The sequence below is a fragment of the Kryptolebias marmoratus genome, linkage group LG15, assembly GCF_001649575.2.
Source record: "Kryptolebias marmoratus isolate JLee-2015 linkage group LG15, ASM164957v2, whole genome shotgun sequence".
NCBI lineage: Eukaryota > Metazoa > Chordata > Actinopteri > Cyprinodontiformes > Rivulidae > Kryptolebias > Kryptolebias marmoratus.
In genome coordinates, this window is record NC_051444.1 from 29,858,892 (window position 1) to 29,879,918 (window position 21,027).

Below are 21,027 nucleotides of genomic sequence, written 5' to 3' on the forward strand. Positions count from 1 at the left end.
CATACTGAGGGACAATTTAGAGTTACCAAATAACCTAACATGCATGTTCTTGGTCTGTGAGAGGAAACCGGAGTAAATCCACATGAGAACAGGGAGAACATGTAAATTCCACTCTTAGGAAATCAAAACACCTAAAAACTTTTCTATGTATCTCTGTTAGCTTTTAAACCATTAAGATAATAAAAGGCCTTGCACTCCTTGAAGGCCTGACACAGTTTTAGACTAAGATCATCTTATATTGAGAAATGACAAAGTTACAGCTGATTTGGTGAAACCTTACAGATAGGTAGATCCCTTGGGAAGACTTCGTCAGGGAATTTAAAAGGGCGTAAAACAAAACATCACAAATGAAAACACAGGGAACAAAACTGAATGAAAACAGATAACTCAAAAACACACAGAACCCATGAAGGAAACAGAATGAATGATCTCAGACAGAACACAATCTAAAAACTAACTAAAAGATTCCCCAAAAATAACTCAAAATACCCTGTTCCTGACACAGGGTGGGAACTCTTGGGATTCTATGAAGCTCGTCCCCCTAAACACTAAATGTATTAGGGTTGAAACTGTACAAATATTAGATAAAATTTCAGAACAAAATAAGTTTCAGATGAACTGTGCATTTAAATTAAAATCACAATTTATTTAAATTTGAATGTTGTTTTAAGAATTAACAGAAAAGTCCACAAACTGGCCCAGTACTCTGCTGGGAACCTGCTGGTTCCTTTTGATATAGCTGCAAAATGGACCAAAAGAAATCTGTACAGAAACCCAAAACCCTAAACCAGGTTAAGGCAGTCCTGGTGGCCAGAACCAATGATACCGACCGCGCTGCTGCAGATGAGCCTGAAAAGGACCAGAGACAACGCCTGATCAGCTCAGAGGAACCAGAGTCTTCCTCTTCTACATCCTTTGCAACATCATTACTATCAGCAGCATCTCCATCATAGCAGAGGCAGTGGACAGCCCTCCCTAGAGTCACAGGTGTGAACAGCCAGGCCCACACCACACAAACTCCCTGCTTGATCCACTGACACAGGCCTAACAGGGGATGACCACGACCACTGGCAGGAGACTGATTTCCAATAAGGGAGGAGACCACAGATGACGAGGATAAGGTAGTCTTGACAATTCCACTGGAGCTCCTCCAAACACCAGAGGGAACCATGGAGGCGATAGGAGAGCTGGACCTCCACCCCATTACCACCACACAACCCACACCTCCATACCCTGCCTGAGGTGGAGTCTGAAGCTGAAAAGCGACAGCTGGTCATTGACCTCTCAGCTGATCGACTGTCCACCTCCACACACCGGTCGCAGAAAGGAGGCCCCTTCAAGAAGCCAGTCCATCATGTGATTGAGGTTAAGCTCATCTCCATCTGCCATAGCCTGACGTCCAGTGTCCAGACCAGGTTCCCATCTCTTCCTCTCTCAGTGGCGCCACCTGCTGCCACCAATGCTGCTGAACCTACACGTGGTCCTTCATCATCATCACCACATCCTCCTCCTGCTACCATACCGAAGGTAACCAGATCCACATCAACACCCCTGATAAGTCACAGGATTGGACTCTGTGTGATATTAAGTGGGTAATATTGGGGGATTCTAATGTGGCCAGATTGTCTGACTCCTCTAACCGGCAAACTGACAGCTTTCCGGGAGCAAAATGGCAACATCTAGTGGCACCGTTTTAAAAAAAACAGTGTGTGCTGCACAGAGAAGAAAATTATTCTCTTTTTTAGTCTGAACAACAGGTCACAGTCATAAAAAAACTGCAATCACAAAGATGAGAGCCGGTCTCTGAATGGCATGGATGAAGTGTCCACAGGCTGAGATCTTTGTACCTGCGATCAACTTCTCATCATTTCTGCCTCACAAAGAGCAGGTTGAGAAACATTAAGGACCACATCTCTCAGCATAGCAGGCACATCACTCAGCTGGAGGAGGGATTTGACTCTGAGAAGGCCCTGATCCAGCCTGGACCAAGGCTACAGGTTCCCTCATGCTCACTCACTGCTATGATTATGTAAATTAGATATCCCCAAGAGACTTTTTGTGCAGGAGGAGAACAAGACAATTGGTAACATGTACAAAAATATTTCAGTTAACTGATGCACAGTTCACTTTGCTTAACAGAGCCCAGAAATTTGTTCCCACTTAGAGAGGCAATAGAAATATTTTATTTCAAAGCAGACATGATTTGCAGCAGTATCACAGGACGGTTAAAATATCTGTATATTACAAGGATGAGGACAGTGCTGAGGCGCCTTAATTTACTCCTCAAGTCAGATTGATCTCCTCCACTGGGCAGACTAACCCCCGAGGTTAGGCTTTGAATTAATAAGGATTTGCAGCACATTCAGCAGAACTTAAACCTTTATAGTATACATTATGATGCCAATTAGGTAAAAAGAAAAAAAATGTCTGGAGAGTTTTTATGTCTTCAAATAGGCTAAATAAACATAATCTGAAGAAATCTTAAAGTTTATGTTTGTTTGTTAGTTTGTTTTTTAGGTTTTTGGAGTTTGTTGTCTGAAGGCAACATTGTACCATAAATGGTGCCTAGGTGAAAAAACATTTTGAACATCATTTATGTCATAAATGTGTAAAATCTTCAATATCTTAAAAAAAATTATTAGGTTATTATTCAATTACCAAGGTCTATTATTTAATTAGCAAATACATAGCATTAAACTATAAGAATTTAAGGTTTATTCCCCTACTAATGTGAATACATTTTCTAGACAGAAAAATGCCAGGAAATGATGGTGTTAGTTTCTTTTTGAATTGCAAATATGTTTTCTTAAATAAGTCTGCAAAAAAAAAAGGTTTCACTGTGGATTCCTGGAAATTATGTGACAAATTAAAACACTGTTATTAGTTCTTTAGGGTCTTCCCTCTTTCTTTAAAGTTTTGCTTTATCATATCACATCTGTAATTGTGGAGATGTGAAAGGCAAAATATGGGTTTGTTGCCTGAGCATAACATGGCACCATAGAGGGTTAAAGTCTGCAGAACTAAATCTAATTTGAATAAGGATGAAATCAGAATCCTAAAGGAATTAATCCAGAACAAAAGTACTGTAATTAAACCAGCTGATAATAGGTACTCAGTAGTAATCAGGGACAGAGAACAATATCTGTGGGAGGGATACAGACAACTTAATGAGACTAATTATTATTCCAAACTATCTAAACCCATATATACAGATACTATTCCTATTATTACTAATATAGTCAGTAGTGTATATAATGAAAACTCTATTAATGCTGAACAGAAAAATTGCCTACTTGGCTCCTCAGAAGGTTGTTAAAGAACCAGAAGAATGGAGCAGAACTCATGAAATTCCTCCTGGAAGACCGATAGTTTTAGACTGCAGCAGTGAAACCTTTTATACAGCTGAATATCTTGATTATTATTTAAATCCATTATTTATTAAACATAACAGTTATATTCCAGATACATATGATTTCATTGATAAATTTTAAAAAGTATTCATACCTGAGTCTGCTCTTCTGCGTACTGTGGATATATACAGTCTGTACACTTATATAGATACCAAAGAAGACATCGAGGCAGTTAAAAACATATTTATGAAGTATCCTGACAAAGAACTGCTGCAGCTTTTGGAGATCAATCTGACCAAGAATGACTTTGAATTTATTGGGGATTTATTTTTGCAAATCAAAAGTACAGCTAAAATTTGCCCTTGCCTATGCAGATATTTTCATGGCTAAATATGAGGTCTCAGCAGAAATGTGAGAAAAAGCCTTTGGGTTATTTTAAACATCTGGATAACATTTGGAGAGTTTGGACCTACTCAGATGTCTTGGACACACTGAAGATGCATAAGCCTTTCATAACCACTAGTCACACAAAAGTTGATTTTCTGGACACAACCACTTACAAAGGCCCACAATTTCAAACATCCCACACACTTGACAGTAAAGTTTTTTTCAAAAGAACTGACACACGTGCACTGTTATACAAAACCAAAACCAGCCACCATTCCAAGCACACATATGCTGGATGAATAAAATCACAATTATGAAGATTTCACTGAATATGCACTCAGCAGTCTGATTTTAAATCTGCGACCAAAATGCTGTTTCTAGCCTTGTCCACTAGGGGGTACTCAAGATCTTTCCTGAGAAAGTGATTTATAATATTCCTGCAGACCAAACCTATTGTTGCTTTTTGTGACCACCTATTCTTCTTCTACAGTACAGTTAGTCAAAAATATATTTAAAAAAACCAAAAACAAAACATAAAACAATTTTAAAATTTAAACAAAAAGTCAAATTTTAATAGATCATAGAGTAATTGTAATTGTAATTGTAATAATTGTAATCTTAAAAGACTATACTTAGTCTAAGCTAAACTATAACCCCTGACTAACTCTAAAGTCCGAGGTCACCAGGAATTCTTTCAGCACAAAAGATGGATTCAAAACAAATTTACTGAAAATGTTTATCTGACTTAGTGCAGAGGCAGAACCAAATCCCAAAACTGTGTTTGACTGATCAAAGCAGTGTGGGAGAAACAGGTAACACTATGTTGATTAGATGGACACAGCATAGATACAACATTGTGAGAAAAATAGACACATCTCTGGTCCAACATGTATATGGTTGGGATGCATTAAAGAGGGCTGAGTGGGTCTGGATTAGCAGATTAGACAGTCGTACCAAGTGGCTGAATGAGAACTGACTTTTTTTGTTTTTTGAGGGGTGGGGTGGGGGTGTGTGTTATAGAACCTAACCACTGACTTTAAACTTACCCCTGACATCTGGCCCAAACCCTAACCCTTTCCCTAACTCATGCTGGTGTAGAGGAGGTTCAGCCACAACTTTAGGTCATAACTCTAAGTCTCTAACCCATCCCTAACCCCAGGCTTGGAGCTCTGGAGAGGTGGCAGCCTGGTGGACAGGGCCCCAGACATGGGGGGACAGACTAGTGGAGAGGACTTAGAGCCTGGAGCTGTGGAGAGTGTGTAGACTGGTGGAGAGGACCCCAGGCCTGAACATGACCCCCAGGCCTTAACATGAAGGATGTGGATTATGGACATGGAATGTAGGGTTATGCTGCTTCACTGAAAATTTGGACCTAATATACACATGTTGCAAATGCAAAGAAAGAAATGGACTGGAAAATAAAGACACTAACTGCATGCAAGTATGATTAAAGACCCAAGTAAACCTTGCCTCACTCTAGCCCACAATCTGAACCACTGTAGAACAGAAGAACTTTACAGATGAAATCCACCACTGGCATCCAACTGTAACAAAAGCTCTATTATGCAGTCTGACCTTAATTCCTGATGAATCGACCATGATCTGGCTCCAGATTAGATTACTTTATTCAGATGTAAGATGACACAGTCCTCCTCCTCCATAGTCCTCCTCCTCCATCCTCACCAGATGCTCGGGCATCTGGTGAAGATGCCTCCTGGACGCCTCCCTGATGAGGTGTTCTGGGCACGTCCCACCGGGAGGAGGCCCAGGGGAAGACCCAGGACACGCTGGAGGGACTATGTTTCTCGGCTGGCCTGGGAACGCCTTGAGATTCCCCCGGAGGAGCTGGCCCAAGTGGCTGGGGAGAGGGAAGTCTGGGTCTCCCTGCTTAGGCTGCTACCCCAGCGACCCGACCCCGGATAAGCGGAAGAGAATGGATGGATGGATGGATGGATGGATGGATGGATGGATGGATGGATGGATGGATGGATGGATGGATGACACAGTTTCTGCCAAGAACCCAGCAATCCCAGCTGGGAAGAACCTTCTACAAGATCCTTTACAGAGCCTGAACATTCCAACTCATTTTGCAAAATCCTTTAACAGCTACTGCCACTGAAAATCCTTTTCACCACTTTCTTCACTTCTTCCCATCTTTGCTCAGCTCCAACACCTCAAAGGACATTCTACAGAGACCGCTTCAGGCCACTAACCAGTGTGTTTTTGAAACTAGTGGAATAGAGCATATACAGTTTCCCTGTGTTTAATCTACAGGAACAGCATGTTGTGGAAGGTGACATCAGAGTCCTAATTGTAGCCAAGTCTCCTATAAGGACAAGCCTCATACACATACCAACACACTATACACTTCACACATTCGTTTTAACTGATTTTACAAATAATCATATTTTTCCAGCTTGGTTGAAAACCATGGATGCAACAGGACCTTTTTAATTCTCTTTAATTCCTCCAAAATCACCACTAAGCCAAGCAAAGATAGCCTAGCTTAGTAGCCACCATTTGTAACAAAACCACCTCTCATCTTTTGACCATAATATCTTATTTTTTATGTTAAGCCTCTTACCTAAATAGACATAACTTCTCTCCTCATTCAAATACATTAGGAACAGTTATTTATATCTTAAAGAAGTTATCACCAAAATCACCACAGAATTGAGCACAGGACTGTCCACAGAATTGGATCACCCTGAGGGGCCTCCACTAGCAAGAGCATCTGGTGATAAACAGCTGAAACACTTGTTGACCCAATCAATCAGTCAATTCACTTTATTTTGGTAAATTATCAACATTAAACACAAGAAATAAAAAGACAATAAACAAACTCTTAATTTACCAAAAAAGGAATAGGCTGAAGCCAGGAGTCCAGCATTGAAGATTGGTCCTGAAATTCCTCTTCAGCTATGATCTAGTCTTGTGGACAGTCCTATATTTTGCAGAACTAACTATGCAAATAAACTAGATCTTTTAATAAATTAGTTTATTTAATAGAAGGGTCATCACCACATTGCTATTATTGATGTTGTTGTTATGGTTCCTATTAATGTGCATATACCAAATTTGTTTTTGCATATTTCAAGACCTGGCAATTCCCTTTTTTCAGTGTAGGTTAGGAAGGCTCAGCATTAGAGGTAAGGTGAGGCATCTGATTAGGATGCCTCTTGGAAGGCTCCTCCAAAATGTTTTCAGGGCACACCTCACTAGGAGGAGGCCCTGTGACAGATTCAGAAACTACACAAGGGATTATTCTCTTTGGCCTGGGAGCACCTTGGTATCACCCAGGAGGCGCTGCAGAGTGCCGCTGGGAAAAAGTTTTGGGCTTCCATCCTAGACCTGTTACATTCACAACCCAACCATTGCTGAGCAGAAAACAATGGATGGATAGATGGATGGTTGGAAATTGTCCCCAACTATATGCAGTGACAACAGTACATATACATTATTGCAATATTACAGTACTGGAATTAAAAAAAGGATGTGCCTGATTTATTATTTTATTATTTAGTAAATTATCTGAATATTTCCTCCCACAATTATTATAGATGGGGAAAAAAATCAAACCTTATATGGTGAAAATCATACTGGAGAAAACATCACAGAGCACCGGACACCCTATGAGTTCATTTTCTATGTACCTGGATTCAGCAGCCATCCACATCCCTTCCTGATTGAAACCACAACAGGCTGCAACAACTTCAAGCCTTGGGACTTTCAACCTTATGACCTCTGGACCCCCATCCCATTTTAGCAAAGGCCTAGTATGTCCCTGACTGGCAGTTGAACCGGCAACTTTGAGGTAAGAGCCCAGCCTGGTGTAACTTGTGTGTTGCAAAATAAATACAACATAGTGTGTAATGCCTATAGAGCACAGATCCATGTTCCCCATTGTTTATTGCCAGTACAGTATATTGTGTTTTTATTGTGCATTGCAAATGTATCACAGAAATGTACGTATCAAACGTGTATATGCACATAAATCCCAAAACTGTGTAATGTGTGTTACACTACTAAGGTCAGAATCAGATTCAGATTTATTGTCAGTCATCATGTCTGAGGCATGAAAGCAAAACATGTTTGCCAGACCAGTCTAAAATATCTAAAATATCTAAAAGAAAGAATAAATAAACATAAAGTTTCTTTAATGAAAATGAAGTCTAAAGGACAGCTTAGGGGTCAGTTCATGAGGGTCCCAGCCTCAGGGAAGAGGCTGTTCCTGAGTCTTGTTATCTGAGCTTTGATGCTGCACATCCTTCTGCCTGAGGGTAGGGGGGCTGAGCAGTTCCTGAGCTGTGCTGGATGGGTATGATCAATCATATTGTCCTTTACAGGGGATTCTTCATCTGCTGGTATAAATGCCCTCTATTAAAGGGAGGCTTTTGTTGGTCATTTTGAGCTGAACTAGACACTCTACAGCACAAATAGTTCAGCTCAAAACATGAACATCAGCATAACTACCCCTGCCAAGCTGTGGAAGGTCACAGGGCTGCTCTGAACACAGAGTTAGACCTTGGATATTTAAAAGGAACATATAGCTTTGTAGTAAGAAAAAGCAATCTGCATTTGCAATGGTTTTTCTGTACTTGTTTTATTCAATCTTGAATTTTATTCTCTTTGGTTCATACAAATCTTGGTTGCAGGACTTTCATTTTTTGGTCAATATATTCAACTTAATTGCTCTGCTGTTAATTAAAGAGTGTGAGACCAGCGCCTGTACTGGGTTCCCATGGAGCATTGGCACTTTCTCCCTTCCAATGATCTTCCTAATACCTGCTCAAGAATCAGAATATGGGGTTTGCTGGGTGTCATAATACAGCCATCAGGTAAGCTTTAAAAGTGTTCTGACTTCTGTGATCCCCAGCCTAACAAAACGATTAAAAAGTAAATACAAGCTCCTCAGCAGTTTGATAGAGAAGCTCAGTGCTGTAAACCTTTCCTGTAGCTCAGATAAGCCTGGAGTAAGCAGCCCCTCCTGTCCCTTCAGACTCTTCAGGGTTAAATAAAAACGGCAGATGTGAGAACTTTTTTAGAGATTTTTTTTTTCATATGAAAAAAGCAACTTATTTTAACCTAAGACATAAAAGTTTGTAAAAGGTTTAATCACATGTTGGTTATTAGTAACAAAACAAAGTATTTCCTGCTTTGTCTGTTGACATTTGTCTATACATTTAAAGCTTTAAATAAAACAAACACACACACAAACAGGGAAAGAAACTTAAAACACAGATAATGTGAACTTATTACATTCTCATTTCATAAAACATTTTGTTGTTAGAAAGCTTAAGAGCAAAAAAGCTTTCATGGTTCAAAAGGTTATAAACACTGTTTTATGTCATTTCATACTTAAACATTCAACACTAATAATCAGTAACAGTTGCATCTGTGAGAAAAACTGAACAGTTTCACCAAAATATAAACTTTAATATTAAGAATGAACTCATCAGGAATCATAAAGTAAGTCAGGATTTTAATGTTTTAATGTGGCCAGCTGCTGAAAATATCAAACAGACAGTGTACTCTATTACATATAAAAATTAGGGCTGCTGATGTCATTTTTCAAAAATATGAAACTAGAAGAATAATTAAGAAATAGCCCTCAAAATCTACAATATTTCAAAACTGCACTTAAAGCTTCAAAAAATGGTTCTTGTGAGTATCACGAAAATCACAAGTCTTTTAGATTTCTGGGAAAAACTAAAAATCACAGGCCTTGTCCATACTAATAAATCTAATAAAGACTAATGTGTAGTCCTGAGGAGACAGTGTTTTTATACCAAGCAAGTTCCAGGATTTTCTAAGAATTATAAAAACTGTTAGCTGCTCAAAATAATGGTTATAAGAACTAATTTACGTTTTTGGTCGGCAACATTGCTACGAAAACATTGTGATTGGAAAGATATCAGCCATTGGTGTGTGTGGCCATATCACTCATGTGTTGGACATTCATCATAACCAGAAAGTGGGCAGTTGTTTATTGTGTTTACAGCGCAATGAATACTGCAGAGATAGAAAATGTGTTTTTAAAATCAAGTATTAGATGATAAGAAGGAAGAGCTGTCACCTCACAGCAAGAACGTTTGCCTCCTGGCCTTTCTGTGAGGAGTTTGCATTTTCACCCCTTTGCATGAGTTGTTTTCTCCAGTTTTTCTCCATGGACCAAAAACATTCATGTTGGTGTAATTGTTAACTCTAAATTGTCCCTAGGTTTGAGTGAGAGTGTGAATGCTTGTCTCATTTGTCTCTATGTGGTCCTGTGATGGACTTGTACCCTGTCCAGGGTGTGTGTGGGTGTGTGCTTGTGTGCGTGGATGTAATGATGAATTTATTTTAATTTTATAAAGTTAAAATACCAATTACAATAACAATAACATTATAAAGTAAAGCAACCCGAAAAGGATAAGGCAGAAGCCAAACCTTAGTTTTGCCCATCCCATGTCAGATTCAAAAGTCACACAGGAAACCTTATGACAGAAAGGAAGAGAAAAAATAAATCAAACAACAAATTCAGTGAATGATTTCCCTGATTGTAAATAGATTACAATTGTTGCATAAAATTCACTTAACATTATATTCTATAATTAACCTATTTTATATATATATATATATATATATATATATATATATATATATATATATATATATATATATATATATATATATATATAATGTGTATCCAATTTTACAAATTGAGTAAAATACTGTATGTTAAACATTCGATTGGTGCAAGTCACTCATGGATTCCTATTAGCTTAAGAAAGCACCGTCTCTGAAGCAGGAGCTAAAAACACTAAAAGAAAGTAATTATAAAGACTGAATGTTCAAAGTTCCTGCTATGCAAAAACAGAAATCTGTGAAACCTGGCTTCAATTCCTAAAAATTTAAAAACAAACAATTGAAAATCAGTTCTGTAGTAAAATAAATTTTGTTTCCTATCTATGGTTTTCAGTTTGAAATTAGAAAGTACAGAGTTCCAACATTTAAAGCTGGAATTCGTATTCAGGATGACTGAGAATCTACTCCGAAAGTGGCTTCAGTGCTTCTAAAAACTTTAAGAGGACTCCTGCTGTCTGAAAGCACTGAGAATGTCATATCACTGGTTTGAATTACAGTGCTGACTGAAATAAAACTGTAACCATATTAAATCTGTTGAGGTTTACTTCTGTTTATTACATGTAACATTTATTAAATTTAATTTTTAAGAATGAGTGCAGTATGCATTAATTTGTTTTAAAGACTGTTCTTGTAAGAAGCACCTACACTAAAACGCTGTTGTATCAAGACCATAAAATTAGGTTTAGACTGTAAATACTGAATGACAAGCAAAACAGTAACTGTGTACTAACAGTTCTGTAGAACCACCTTCAGGACAACCTTGATATTTTCAACACCAGTTCTGGATGTTAAAGGTTAACATTTGATCTATCAGAATGTTTGGTTTTATTTTGTTTATAAAAATCTGTGTAGTCTTCTGGGGAAACTACAGTCACTTTACATTAGATTGGAAAAAAATACTTTTCACCACAAAATAATGTATTTCCAAAGGCTGCACACTTCAATGTTTTAATTCAGATCGTGTGACCATAAAAAATTAGTTGTCTGGAATAGATTAATTCAGTCATAGATGGATTAATGCCAGTTAGTACACTCACAGATGAATTAATACTGATGGGTTGATTTAGACACAGATGGATTTATACCCTCACAGTCTTCTCCTGGTCTCTATATGAACAAACATCGCAGAAAGATAAATTGCACAAATCTTGCACAAACTGAGCTCTTAAAACAGTGGTGAGTGAGGACTAATATCAGGTAAAGGAAGCTTAATAGAAAATATTTGGTAATCAAGTTTGAATCACACCTGAATGAGGATGACATTATACTTCATGTATCCTCCAGAAGGTTTGTAATACATCTTTAACAGTTGGTCAGATTTTCAGGGTACTTTATTTATCAGATATGGGCCTGAATTGTGGCATCTCTTCGTACAGCAGCATGCCATTGAAGATGGTGAGGGGCTCTACGGAGTGGGCTAATTTTCCCATCACCAGATCAATGCACACTGTGTCCAGAGTCTTTAGAGGCAGGATAATACTGAATACAGCCAGAGCACCCGGTGTGGTTTTAGCTTCAGCCACAGGGTTGTTCTCCAGGCCTTCAGGCTGATACCCTCCTGAGTCCACTCGGGCCATGCCATAGTTTGACATGGACAGGACCGCTTCAATTTTTTCATTCTTATGACCAGTTAGGATGGCGCTGAAATAGTAATGTCCATCTACAGGGGCAGTAAAAATACCTGAAAAAGACATTGATTTGTTAGTTAGGATCACCACCAAAGCATCAAACCTAATATTTATGAGGTTTTAAATTTTTTTAAAATGTTTTTCCCTTTTTTGTGGTAAACATTTTGAAATTTTAAATAGAACAAATTTATATATTAATAAATTACATACAATTAGCTCACCCTATTTTTCCATATGACCGGTCCCACTTTACTTCAAGTAAAGGGTTCTCTTCCAAAGGCCTGGAATCTTGGCTGTCTTGGATACTATTTGACCACATTTATTCATTCCAAATGACATTCCTATGTCCTTGCTGTATCTTGGTGATCTCAACCTCAGACATCTCTGTTCAGAAGAGTGCAGTCCTAGGAACTGCTGGGATATTGCGCCAAACCCTCGAGTTCCCAGGCCTCTGGGAGAGGACCCAAGTTTGAAGTGAAGTAGAACTCTCATGTGAGCTGGGTGGACAATCTGCTACTACCACAACAATTTAGCCTAATATCATGTCCACAGGCATTGCTAGTTTATCTTTGTAAATAGCATGTCAACAGGTGGACAGGAGCAACAGTGAACCAAAACCTTCATTCTGTCATTAGTGGATTTTGTGGAAAGGTGATACCCAACATATATTATTGTAACATTTTAACAGTTCACCTGTTCTCGGGTTGTAGAAGTCCCCTTCATTGACAAAGATTTTGTCAAATACTATAGTTCCTGCTCTGTCCATGGGGACAGTAAGGGCAGCAGAGAAGGACAGCCTAGGTATATGAGCATCAGCACCAGGAAGACCTGAAAATATTGAGATACACACAGAAAAACCAAATGAAGTCTCATATGGTTTATAAAAGGTTACACATGGAACACACAAATTCAGGAGATCAGCTGTTTCAGCCTGTTTACTGTTGTGGAAGTTTTTTTAAAACACATTTCACCCTTTGGACTTGAAACAAAGATAAATTGTTATAAAAAAGCAATCTATTTTGTAATGGAGATAAAATTTTAAAAAATCATGTTGGTTGTTAGTTTTTTTTTACACTAAATAAGGTTTTATTCATGCTGAGACTATAGCTTCTACAGAATGTTCACACTAAAAACTACTGCTTAGTTATTTTTCGTTAATGTTTACTGCCTAAGGGACAGGGGCGCCACCAAAGGGTGGTGTGTGTGTGTGTGTGTGTGTCGGGGGGTTGTTAATTGTAGATCTTGTATTGCTGAACAAGTTTTTCTGCCAGGCGTTCCCAGCAAACCCTCACTACACGTTTGGGTCAACCTAGTCTGTCCAGCATGTTCTCTCGACATCTAATCCAACTCACCACAAGATGGTGATCAGTTGATAGCTCCACTCTTCACCTGAGTGTTGAAAACAATCACCAATTCAGGGTCTAGGGCAGGGGTGGGCATTCCTGGTCCTCTAGGGCCGCTGTCCTGCATGTTTTACTTGTTTCCCTGGTCCAACACACCTGATTCTGTGCTTAAATCACTTCTTCATGTCCTACAGAAGCCTGTTAATCACCCATTGATTCGAATCAGGTGTGCTGGAGCAGAGAAACAAGTAAAACATGCAGGACGGTGGCTCTTGAGGACCAGGAATGCCCACCCCTGGTCTAGGGTGTCCTGGTGCCATGTGCACTTATAGACACCCTTATTTTTTTAATATGGCATTTGTTATGGACAAACTATGACAAACACAGAAATCTTATAACAGAACATCTCTTAGGTTCAGATGAGAGAGGCCATTCCTCCCAATCACACCCCTCCAAGTTACTGTCACTACACACATGGGCATTGAAGTCCCCTTGGCAAAATGATATAGTCCCTAGCTGGAGCATCTTCCAGCACCCCTGATAAGGACTTCAAGAAGGCTGGGTACTCTGAACTGCCATTCGGCAAATAGGCACAAGTGAGGGGACTCACTGACAAAATCCTCCCCCAGGCTTGTCTCCAGGGTGGGGCCCACATATGGGTGAGGGACATCAAGCTTATTGATTTTTATTTTTATTTCCTTAAATATAACCTCTATACAAGGATTGTATAGAGGTTAGGTACACAAACTCCTCCATCACAATAAGGTAGCTATTCCGATACGATAGCTATTTTGACAAATATGAATAAAATCTCATATAAGCATTTTTTCAGTAAATATAAATTTATAAGAGGGCTAACTTCAATAAGTTCAGTAGTGACTATACTGATCTCAAAAAGTAATATTAAATGTAAATGCAGAAAACTATGGGGCTGTGGTAGCTTGATGGTCAGTGCTGCAGTTTTGAAGGTTATGTGAGGAAGGGCATCAGGCATTAAACAATTGCCAAATCCACCGTACAAGTTTGTTGGCTGCAGTGATCCCTGCAGAAGGGAACAGCTGACAAAACAAAAAAATGTATATAAATGAAAAAACTAAAGAATTTCCCATACCCATGTTGTTGATACCTGAGACCAAAACAGCAGTAGCAAGGGAGTAGCTGGAGGTACTACATGACTAACCATTCAAAAGACTGGCTTTTTTGAATGGCTCTTTGAAAAGCAATGGATCTGCGAGATTTGGATCCCTTTTAAGAACCATAAATTCTATCTCTAGGAAAGAACAATTTCTGCAAGGAATTGTGTTTTAAATAAATATGCATCAGTCAATGTGGCACAAAAATATGTTCTACCTACTTATTTATTTTTATTTTTCCATTCCATGAACATGCACTTGTAAAGAGCAGCTCTGTGAGAAACAGCAGTGTTTAGTGCCATCAAACCTCCACTAAGACTTTTAATAATCACTTTAGAGTGTTATTTTGTACATGTGCAAAATATTGCATCCCCTTGAGCTAAGGTGGTCTCCTCTGTGTCAACCCCTAAGGATGGGAGCCACTGATGTACACCATCAGTGAATAAGCTGGCTATGTAAATGAAAAATAGAATATGGGATACAAAAACTGATCCTATCCGTCCACCACAACTCAGTTGAGGCATTGAGGTTGTAGAATTGCTAAGAGTTTTGTTGGAGAGGTTTGTGTTAGTCAGCATCAAGGGAACCAGAGGTATGCTTCAACAAAGGTTAAAAAAAACAAAACAACTGGACTTCTATTCTGTAGTTGAAGACATTTCACTTCTCATCCGAGAAGCTTTCTCAATTCAGAAATAGAGAGTGTGGAGTTGAGCTTTAAAAGATGAGATGTGATGTAAGCTGGATTGCTTGCAAATTGTTCTCACTCTCCTAACAATAGAGGCTCGTTAGGGTCCTTGTTTGTCTGACTCCCTGATGGGCCACTCTTGTCACATTATTTGCCAAAGGAAGGTGTTGATTGGAGTGAAACTGACTGGGGATCAGGCCTGAAGCTCCATTATGTTGGGATCTGGGTGGTTTGGGTTCTGTTTTGTTTTGGGTTTTGTTTTCCTTCCTTTTGGCTGCCATCTCCACCAGAGGGTGCCTTGAAGGTAAGGTCGGGAGGACTGGAGTGTTGACGTCACCGTCACACCAGTTCCCAATCTGCTCGTCAGCGGGGCTTCAAGAGACACCGACTGCCAGCATACCGACGCTTGAGTGTTAGCCAGTTATGGTAACTCTGAGGCCTCCTGAGATCGTGTTTGAGCTTCCTAGTTGCTCCGAAGTAACGCTCTCTTTGTCTGGATTATTTTCAGATGTTCCTGCGCCCCCAAGTCGGGTTCTGTTTTCGAGCTCCCCTTGTGACGCCGTGGATAAGTGCTCGTTGGTGCCCGAGATCACTACTCACCCTCCCCCCATTGAAAACCTCCTCAGTCCCAGCAGGCAGTCCGCTCGCTCTCCATGACGCATTCAAGTCCGACTACCTGTCCGCCCTCCTCCGCCGGACGACCCCACCTACGGACCTCTGCCGCCGTAGCTCGCCGTCTGGTGGGATCCTCCTCCAAGACTCCAGCCAAGATTTTCAGCGCCCCAGCCCTGGCCGCGCCGCTATCCACTACGAGTAAGCGTTCTTTCTAGTGAACTGAAAATTACCACGGCCACTGAACTCACCTCCGGATCTGTTGTTTTTTCCTCAGCGACCTGGCGTGCTTATTTGTTTTTTGATTACCACGAGTTAGATGTGAACCACCCCTGAAATCCTGTCCGCAAAATAAATTCTTTTACTGTTCATTCGCATCCTGAATTGTGTTCTGCATGTGGGTTCGAAATATTGAAACAAGCATGGCACATTATATGTTTTTTTAAGCTGGAATCTGAGACCTCCTCCTCTGTTTAATGTTGGTTTTTCCTTTTTGACATAGATGGCTTCCTTCACCCCCCTCTCAAACCATCTGTCTTCTCGGTCCAAAATATGAACATTTTGGTCCTCAAAGGAGTGTCCCTTATCCTTGAGGTGTAGGTGGACAGCTGAGTCCTGTCCAGAAGAGTTGACTCTCCTGTGTTGAGCCATGCGTCTGTGAAGAGGTTGTTTGGTCTCTCCAATATAAAGGTCTGAACATTCTTTGCTGCACTGAACTGCATACACAACTCCGCTCAGTTTGGGTTTGGGTGTTTTGTCCTTAGGATTGACCAACCTCTACCTGAGAGTCCTGTTGGGTTTGAAATGTACTGGGATGTTGTGTTTTGAGAAAATCCTTCTGAGTTTCTCGGATACTCCAGCAACGTAAGGAATGACAATGTTATTTCCTCTGTTCCTCTCCTTGTTCTGTTCCATGGGGTGTTTAGTGGATTTCCTAGCTGACTTGACAAAAGCCCAATTTGGATACCCACATGTTTGGAGAGCTTTTTTGATGTGTTTCTGTTCCTTTTCCTTCCCTCCCCACAAAGACTTTTTTAAATTTGCCATGGCCTGGATAACTGAGAATCTACAACAGCACAGAGATATGCTTCTTCTTGTAAAGATAAAATTAATTCACTTCTTCGGTCTTTTCTTTAGTTTGAACTTTTTTAAGTTGTATCCAAATATTTGAATGGTGCTGCATTAATGTAAAAAAAATTTCTTACCTTGAAGACCTTGATCACCAGTTTCTCCACGTTGTCCAGGAGGTCCAGAAGGTCCTGAAGGCCCTGGAGGTCCCCGGGGCCCTGGTAGTCCATTTAAGCCTTTCTCTCCTGGAGGTCCTGGCAGGCCTGTGGGATAATGAACCAAAATGAACACAAAGGTGGAGATAGCTTAACTAAAATACAATTCAACTTCACCATTTTGGGCTTGTTTTCACTTAAAGAGGCAGACAGGTTTTCACTGTCAGAAAGTTGTGGACTGACTTTGACATGAATAAAAAGAAAGTCTTTCAGATGAAGATGGCAGATTATAAGAGGTTTTGAATCCAACCAAAAGCCTAGTTATTCTACCATTACACATTCTATTGTTTCCCCAACAGCTAAAATGAAGATTCTCTGACTCTGCATCTGTGCATATTTGTATAAAACAGGTGCAGACAGTATCAGAGGACCAAGAGAGAGAGAAAGAGAGAATGTTGTGAAGCATTCTCTGGCAATAGACTCCAGAATTGGTTGTATGGTCAGCATTCTGAAAGGAAGAGTCTTTTAAAAAAACATTGAAGCATCTTAGGTCCAGAGCAGGTGTGAGATTGACAGCTTTATTTGGCACAATAAAGTATTTAGAATAGAACCCACCATGCTGTTTGCTAGGATATACTTTCACAATTACCTCATTCTGTAGGAGGGTCAGGATTTCTTCTGCTAAAGTCTGAGCCTGGACTTGGTCCTAGACCATATTCATGTGATCCCCAAACAAGGGGGTTGGGCAGTGCCAAAACTGGATTTGATAGCCTTCTACACTGGTAGTCAATACCCAAGGGTCTGACACACAGTTCTCCCACTGTCCAGGTGCAATTTGGAGACTGCCTCAGTGGCTGTCCCCACAGCCCTAGGCCAAACCCCTCTTGATGTCCCCAGCCCTGGGGGGTGGGGGTGTTGAGCATCTGATCTGTGGTGTGTCCTTAGCACAGGAATGCAGCTGATACCCCTGTGAATGCTGGTGTGAGATCACCCTACCAGACATCAAAGTTGATATCAAAAGCTGATTGTTCCTACTCCTGTATGTAGCAGTACCATTACTGCTGAATGTGTGCTCAGCACATTTCTTAGTTCTAAGAGACCTCTTGGCTGCTTCTACAAGCTGAAAGTCAGGGTAAAACACTTTCCCCTGAACTACAGGCATACCACAGAGAGCCTTCTTAATCGTCACAGGGCCTGAGCTATCTAAAGCACTTGATTTAAATGAATGACTTATGAACATGCTTCTGAAGAACATGATGAATTGGTTAGAAGGTAATTAACCATTTGAATTAGGTGTATTGGAGCAGGAAAACAGCTAAAACTTCCAGGACAGTGGCCCTTAAGGCCTAGAGTTTGACACTCCTGCTTTAGGTGCTGAGTCAACCAAAGTCATAGTGTCTCAATCTCCAGGGTTAGGAGTCTCTTTCTTATGGCTACCAGAAGAATAGCAAAAGCATTACCAGTATGGGCTACACAGGCAGCAGCGTTAGGAATGAGAGATCAAACTGTCAATCTTGTGACACAAAAGTAGCAGTAACATTTTTTAGGCCCAAAGATATTAAAACTGCCATCCCTCTTTCATATCAGCATATCAGCCAAGGTGCGATCTGAGCTTTACAGGAATCTAGACAGTCTGCAAAATTAAATTGTGGCAGAATTAACCCATGCCTTCCTTAGAAACTGCAAATAATCATCAGCACCAGGAACGGACACCAGAGATCGGAGTTGAGAAACACTTGACCAAACTCCCTTTATCAGACTGGAGCCTCTGCAGGCACATTTTGTCCCAAAATCTTAGCAAAGAATCTTCAGCTAAACATCAGTAGTGGCAAGGTCTATATTTTCTAAGCTACCACCTTTAAACTCAATCCCACACAATGAAGAAAGAAGTCTTTCTTTTGTTTCAGCAGGCGGCACATCACTCTCAAAGGGAGAGTTACGTGTACGTACAGAGGGAACATCAGGCTGATCTAACCTCTCACCCTGGTATAAAGGCAGCTCCTCATGTGAGGGCTCACTATGGTCAGAGTGTGTTAAAACCAGGTGAGACAGTGGGTGGTGCCCATCAAACCTATCCAGATGTACACTGAATAGCTACCGGCATCTTTAGCTGTGTCATCAGGCTGTGCTTGGTTGACTACACTAGTAGATGTGCTGCAAGATTTCTTAGCACCTCCTTCTGAGCAAGCTGGTATATTTCTGTCTGAGCATGTTCATGTCTGTTTCATTCTTTCTCTAAATGTGTGTCTGCTGTCCCCTCACTGTGCAAAATGAGTGGCATGAGCAGACCTCTCCACCTACGTAGCCATTGGTCTAGGCTTAGCCACATCTTCAAACAAATGAGCCTCAGCCAACCATGGAGGGCATTCCTAGTGACCATCACAAGGGTCCAAAATAGGAAGACATGTTCTAAACTGCTACAAATAGCCAACAACAAGAAACAGGTACTGTTAGTACATAAACTCAAATCAATCTGCTGCAAACAGAGGTTAAATATTAACAAAAGGAGCACCAATATGGTGTATATTCTAGCCTAAAGCAGTTACGTTTAATCACTTGAGTAATGCTTAAATACCTAAGTACAAAGTTTCAAGCATAAACTAAATAAATCTTAGATCAAATTAATATGCATGACATGTAAAAAAAAAACCTCTGCTCAATGTGTGCAGATACACAAGGTATTCTAAAATTACCACCCCTTGCAAACAGCGAGCATCTGTAGAAAACATAAATAATAACCTACAATATCAGAGTTCTTATATTCACCTCTGATGTAAAAAATAAACAAAAAGATCCTCATCTACCAACAGGAATGAGCAAAACTAAAAGTTTTGCAACAAGTTACAAATAAGGTACCTGAAATAGAGAAGTCAATAAACACCAAAACCGCTCTTGCTAGAAAATTATACAACCAAAGCCACATACAATTCTCAGAGACACAAGGCACCTGTACAAAGTAACAATTAATCGTGGAGACCCTGAATACAGACATTATACTTATCAGTTTTGCATGAGGCAAGTAATGCGAAGAGAAAGGGACATGTTTACGTATTTATAGGCAGTTAGCCAAGCCCCTTAAGGTCAGTCCGATGACTTTATTGATACAAGGGTCCAAGCATAGGTGGAAGAATGGCATCATTCAAGGTTAAAGACCATAGTGATGTCTGAGTGAGATCAAATTCCTATAGATACATAAGGCTGACTGTGAATGTGAAAATTAATCAGCTGATCCATATTCATTGCTACGGATGTGACAAGTTTATTTATGAGACGATGGGCATAAACGTTAAAAAGATGTACATGTGCCTACTTTTATCACACTGGCAAAGTCCATGCATTTAAAGACAAAGAATACTGTTACCGTTGACAGAGGAAGGGAACAACACAAACACAGAACTGAGAAGTAGGAGGCACACAGGTCCAGGATCAACCAACTTTTATTTAATAAAGAAATAAATAAGGAAATACTGCAAATGAAGATAAACCATGGACTTAGAAAAGAAAAGTGGAGCAAAGCAAAAATAAAAACTGATGAGACAGACAGGCAGTGAGAACAAACAAAGGTCTGACAGTTTCAAAATGTGTTTGATTTTCAGCTTTTCAGTGTTGCATCATATTTCTATTTTCAGCATCCTGCAGAAAGAAACTCAGGAATGAACTTGTCAAATTCTTCAAGCAGCACTTTTCTTCTGTTTGAGGATCTGTTTTTGTGTTCAATCTCTGGTTCATGATTTATTTTACTATAACTGTTATATTCTATCTGGACAATAAATGTGACAAACTGCACAGTCAAAACACTAACTGAAAGTGTAGTAATAACCGTAGGTATACCAGTATTAACCAAACCGGGACACCTCACCTTTGTAGTCCATCAGTAAATCACAAAATGTGTGAAGCATTTTATTTATTTTAGATTAGGTAATAGGTGTTTAGTAAAAATTCTGAGTAAGTTAACCCTACGTTTAGGGAAATACTGAGTAGGTTAATACTGTGATTCAAGCAAAGTCTGAAAATGATAAAATTTTGAATATGTTAACAT

At 39.8% G+C, this 21,027-nt stretch overlaps 1 protein-coding gene across 2 annotated transcripts in view; it reads right to left on the minus strand.

Annotated features, from left to right (window-relative positions):
- Nucleotides 1-11,293: 11,293 nt before the first annotated feature.
- Nucleotides 11,294-21,027, minus strand: part of LOC108242419 (EMILIN-1-like) — a 57,187-nt gene continuing 47,453 nt past the window's right edge. For both annotated transcript variants that reach the window (XM_017427227.2, XM_025008311.2), the window contains exons 11-13: nucleotides 16,971-17,096; nucleotides 12,686-12,820; nucleotides 11,294-12,045 (exon numbers count right to left, since the gene is read on the minus strand). In XM_017427227.2, coding sequence (XP_017282716.1) covers nucleotides 11,696-12,045; nucleotides 12,686-12,820; nucleotides 16,971-17,096 — 611 coding nt within the window. In that variant the 3' untranslated portion in view covers nucleotides 11,294-11,695. The remainder of the gene's footprint in view (nucleotides 12,046-12,685; nucleotides 12,821-16,970; nucleotides 17,097-21,027) is intronic.